The following is a 2,825-nucleotide window of genomic DNA, read 5'->3' as shown; positions in this document are numbered from 1 at the left end:
TACCTTGAGGTTGATGGAAATCCGGATCAGCTAGAAGTGGAGCCACAGTCCCTGGTATACTCCATCCACCTGCAGGCTCTGGACAAGACGCTAATCCTCCGACTATATTAGGCAATATATAGCAAGAAATATTTATACTAAATTCACTCGTTCTTGATTCGACCTTCAACTCACTACATGACCTTGCTCTTAACCGATTGTCTCCAATACCACTTATTGGTAATAAAGACTTCTTACATGTAAGTTGTAATAGATTTGCATATCTTTTTGACACAAAGTTGACTTGGGAACCGCTATCCAAGATAGCTCTGCACTGGCGCCGTCCACCATTTTTATCTCGAACTATAACTACAGCTGTCGCAAGAAAGGTTAGGTTAACACTCCTATAATATATAATAATGATCCATACGGCACCTAATGTACAGCATAGCGGTACTCACTTGCCCGCTTTTTGTTTCTATTGTGTTCTGTTTCCACCAAAAAAAGTCCAAGGTGTTTTAGGTTCATTTATCGTCAAACCTTTTACACGATACAAAGATATGCACGAGAGCTGTAGAAACCATATTTCCAATAATTGTCACCGAGGAGCAATCGAAGCAGCAAAAAGTTTTATGGATGAAGTGCCTATAAATATATGATGGTATCCGGGCACCAAAAAGAACTAGAACAAAATCGAAAAATTGTTTCGTCCATAATTTCAAGTGCACTATTTTGCGGAACCCATGATCTACCTTTAAGAGGAAAAGGTCAAAATAAAGGTAATTGAATAAAATAATTATATTATTATAAAATACTCAATTTTTAAATCACGTATTTTTATTTTTATTTTTTATGCAGGTGTTTTTTATGACTTAATTCAAATGCGAATTGAAGCTGGTGATCATTCTCTAGAAAACCATATTGAAAAAGCCAAGCGAAATGCTACTTACACATCTCCACAAATTCAGAATGAAATTATCAATATAAGTGGAACAGTAATTAAAAATGATATTATAAATGATGTCAAAAGGCTGTAGCTTTCAGTATAATGGCAGACGAAACCGCCAATATCTCAGGAACAGAGCAATTGTCTATTGGTATTAGATTTTTCGATGATGAGAAAAAAGCTATCAGAGAAGAATTTTTAGGCTTCATTGAATTACATGCTATGGATGCTGTCAACATAGCTAGTGCAATCGATAATTTTATTCAAAACGAAGGTCTCGATGGAACGAAGCTTTTTGGACAAGGCTATGATGGTTGCGCAACTATGGCAGGGAAGATCAATGGAGTGCAATCGATTTTACGAGACAAATATCCACATGCTCTATTTTTTCACTGTGCTAGTCATAAGTTAAACTTGGTGGTCAATGATTTAAATTGTGTTCCAGAAATACGTAACACAATTTCAATGGTAAAGGATATTATAAATTTTTCTCGCGAATCTGTTTTACGTAGGAAATGTATCCCAAACATACCATCATTCTGTGAGACATGGTGGTCTCAAAAATATAGAAGCATTTCAATTTTTAAAGAAAATTTTGAGATAATTATACATGCTTTAGACAAATTATCAAAAGATGGAAACACCGCAACAAGAAAAGTTGCTTTTCAATTGCATTCTGCATCAAATAAAAGTATTTTTATAATGAGTGTTATCCTCATAGCAAAATACTCTAAATTATTAGAGCCTGTCGCGAATGCCCTGCAGTCAAAAACTTTGGATTTACTGAAATGCTCAAATTATATTAAAAAAATAGTGGACATAGTGAAAGATCACCGTGAAAACGCTGACACGGAAATTGAACAAATTTTAATTGCTGCAAACATAACAGCTGAGAATATAGGAACAGAAATTAATCTTCCTAGGATTGTGGGAAGACAACAACATCGATCGAATCCTCCAGTATCGAATACAACTGAATTCTGGAAGAGGTCTTTGCTAATTCCATACATGGATTCATTGATATCCTCCTTGGAGCGGAGATTTTCTGATGAAAACTTACCAGCTTTTTCAATTTTTTTACTACATCCTTCAAATATGTTAGATATAAACATCAAAGAATTTAAATTTAAAATAAATGATTTTGCCGATTATTACCAAATTAAAGATATAGATAGTGAAACAGAATTATGGTACAACGTTTGGAATGAGAAAAAACTGGCTAAAAATAAACTATCAGACATGGAAATGAGTGAAATAGTGGGAGAAACAGATATTTTCTTTCCTAAAATAAAGCAAGCCTTGCATATATCTTTAGCCCAGCAATGTACAACCAGCACCATTGAAAGGTCATTCAGTACTTTACGAAGGGTAAAGACTTAGTTGCGTTCAACGATGACTGAAAATCGTCTAAATGGTAAATTAAAATAGCTTTTTCATATCAATGAAAATTATATTAATTATATATAATGTAAATTATTTTAGGTCTCTGCATACTAAGCGTGCATAGAAAGCTGATAGATGAAAAGAAGGAAGAGCTACAACAGAAAATTCTAAGTAGATTTTGTGAAGATCCTAGACGATTGTCATTAATATAATTAATTATACGTATTAAATTGTTTTATTCAATTTTTTTTTTTTTTTATTTTATTACCTTTTTTATTTTACTTTCAATTATTAATATATTTATTATTGGCATTTTTATAATCTTGTTTTAATTTGCCCCCCCCCCCCTGATTGAAATCCTAGCTACGCCCATGAACATAACTACAGAACTCAATAAATACACAAAAAATACTAAAAACAATATAAAATTATTAAAGGATAGTTTTTCAAAATTTATAAATGAAGAAAATATAAATAACTTACAAGAAAAAACAAATCAGGAGAATATGGTCCAAGG

At 32.6% G+C, this 2,825-nt stretch overlaps 1 protein-coding gene across 1 annotated transcript; it reads left to right on the top strand.

Annotated features, from left to right (window-relative positions):
• Positions 1-841: 841 nt before the first annotated feature.
• On the top strand, positions 842-2,494 carry LOC126553093 (zinc finger MYM-type protein 1-like). Its single transcript, XM_050208276.1, has 2 exons — positions 842-2,339; positions 2,408-2,494. The coding sequence occupies exon 1, from the start codon at positions 1,028-1,030 to the stop codon at positions 2,303-2,305; it is 1,278 nt and encodes a 425-aa protein (XP_050064233.1). The 5' UTR covers positions 842-1,027; the 3' UTR covers positions 2,306-2,339; positions 2,408-2,494.
• Positions 2,495-2,825: the final 331 nt, after the last annotated feature.

The sequence above is a fragment of the Aphis gossypii genome, unplaced genomic scaffold (assembly GCF_020184175.1).
Source record: "Aphis gossypii isolate Hap1 unplaced genomic scaffold, ASM2018417v2 Contig00067, whole genome shotgun sequence".
Classification (NCBI taxonomy): Eukaryota; Metazoa; Arthropoda; class Insecta; order Hemiptera; family Aphididae; genus Aphis; species Aphis gossypii.
The sequence above is the reverse complement of the archived record's forward strand: the minus strand, read 5'-3'. Positions and strand labels throughout refer to the sequence as shown.